Raw genomic sequence first — 1455 nt, 5'->3', positions numbered from 1 at the left:
TGAATGACCATGACAGCTTGGTCTCTCACATGGAGTGTCTGTCGACAGAAAAAGTTTTCTTAAAAAGCTAAAAAAAAAAAAAAAAAAAAAAAAAAAGATTTTTTATTTGGAAGTATAACATTGTCTCTAAAGATCAAAATGATTGATTATGTCCATGAAATTACTAAGTTGGTTGTTCCAGTTGCTCTCCAAACTGTGATATAATAGTCTTACTGAAGGAGACACAGTGCCTGGGCAGAGGGGTGTTATGATGACTGCCCCCAGAGGCACAGTGCCTATATATAACCTACTTCCTGAGAGGCCACTTACTCCACAAAGTAGTCGATGTGCTGTCTGGGAATGATGGTGACCAGACTGTGCAGAGGAGTTGCTAGAGCCCTGCATCAGGATCATCTGCTCCTGCCTGCTTCAACCTCGAACTGAACCGTAGCCTGCACTCTGTACAAGGTGCTTTTCTTTCCTGTTAGCTGAGGTGTCCACACAGTGCCTGTGCATGCGGACTTGGCCTGTCTTTCCTCCTGAGATGGTTGTGGGGCAAGTGTCTGCTGGGAGGCTTTCTTTAGTTAGTAGTAACAGTAGAGACATTGTGAGCCATAGTTTGCTTTCTGGCAAACTCTGCTGTGTGAGGCACAGAGATGCACTCCCAGAGCTGCTATGCCTCCCGACTCTGCAGAACCACGCCTCCAGCACCATGCATTGGACAGTGTTTATCTTTGCTTTGTTGATGCTTTTCTTTTTTCTTGTTAATATTTAGTGTACATGCATGTTTTACTTGAATTGCTCTTGAAGTGTTCCCCTTTCCTCTGATTCCAGCTAGTGTCTGCTGTAGGATACCTGCACTCCCAAGGCATCATCCATAGAGACATCAAGGATGAGAACATTGTGATTGCTGAGGACTTCACAATTAAGCTGATAGATTTTGGCTCAGCTGCCTACTTAGAGAGGGGCAAACTATTTTATACCTTTTGTGGAACAATCGAATACTGTGCACCTGAGGTTCTCATTGGAAATCCGTACGTATCACACACTCTTGTAGTTTACCCTCCTCTTGCCTCTTACATAAAGCCCATGACTGTTGTGATTTTAGGAAGAAATGGTTTCAGTGTATGCCTTTTTATTGAGTGATGAGGAAAATGTTCTGCAAATAAGTGTGCAATAGGCAGGTAGCTAGACATGGACATAGGGGGTCTCTTCTACTATTTCAACTTTTGATTGTTTGTGGTTTGATGTTACAGAAAGTTAGAAAAATAGAAAACAAAGAGGAAACTCTCAAAAGATGGAATTCTCTAGTGATTCCTCTGTAACTTGCTGTACGTACTCTCTCTCTCTCTTTTTTTTTTTTAGTATTCATGGTAATCTTTAATCTTTTTTTTTAATTTTTAATATTTTTATTACATATTTTCCTCAATTACATTTCCAATGCTATCCCAAAAGTCCCCCATAGCGCCCCCCACT

The 1455-nt window shown here is 41.2% G+C and overlaps 1 protein-coding gene and 1 long non-coding RNA gene across 4 annotated transcripts in view; one reads left to right on the top strand and one right to left on the bottom strand.

The window, feature by feature from the left end:
- The window catches only part of LOC115029080, a 17687-nt gene that overhangs the window by 2203 nt on the left and 14029 nt on the right, over positions 1 to 1455 (bottom strand). The gene's annotated exons all lie outside the window — the stretch shown is intronic.
- The window catches only part of Pask (PAS domain containing serine/threonine kinase), a 41755-nt gene that overhangs the window by 29103 nt on the left and 11197 nt on the right, over positions 1 to 1455 (top strand). For all 3 annotated transcript variants that reach the window (XM_021157658.2, XM_029482839.1, XM_021157565.1), the window contains exon 15: positions 814 to 1013. In XM_021157658.2, the coding sequence (XP_021013317.1) occupies positions 814 to 1013 (200 nt within the window). The remainder of the gene's footprint in view (positions 1 to 813; positions 1014 to 1455) is intronic.

The sequence above is a fragment of the Mus caroli genome, chromosome 1 (assembly GCF_900094665.2).
Source record: "Mus caroli chromosome 1, CAROLI_EIJ_v1.1, whole genome shotgun sequence".
In the NCBI taxonomy this organism is placed as follows: Eukaryota; Metazoa; Chordata; class Mammalia; order Rodentia; family Muridae; genus Mus; species Mus caroli.
The sequence above is the reverse complement of the archived record's forward strand: the minus strand, read 5'-3'. Positions and strand labels throughout refer to the sequence as shown.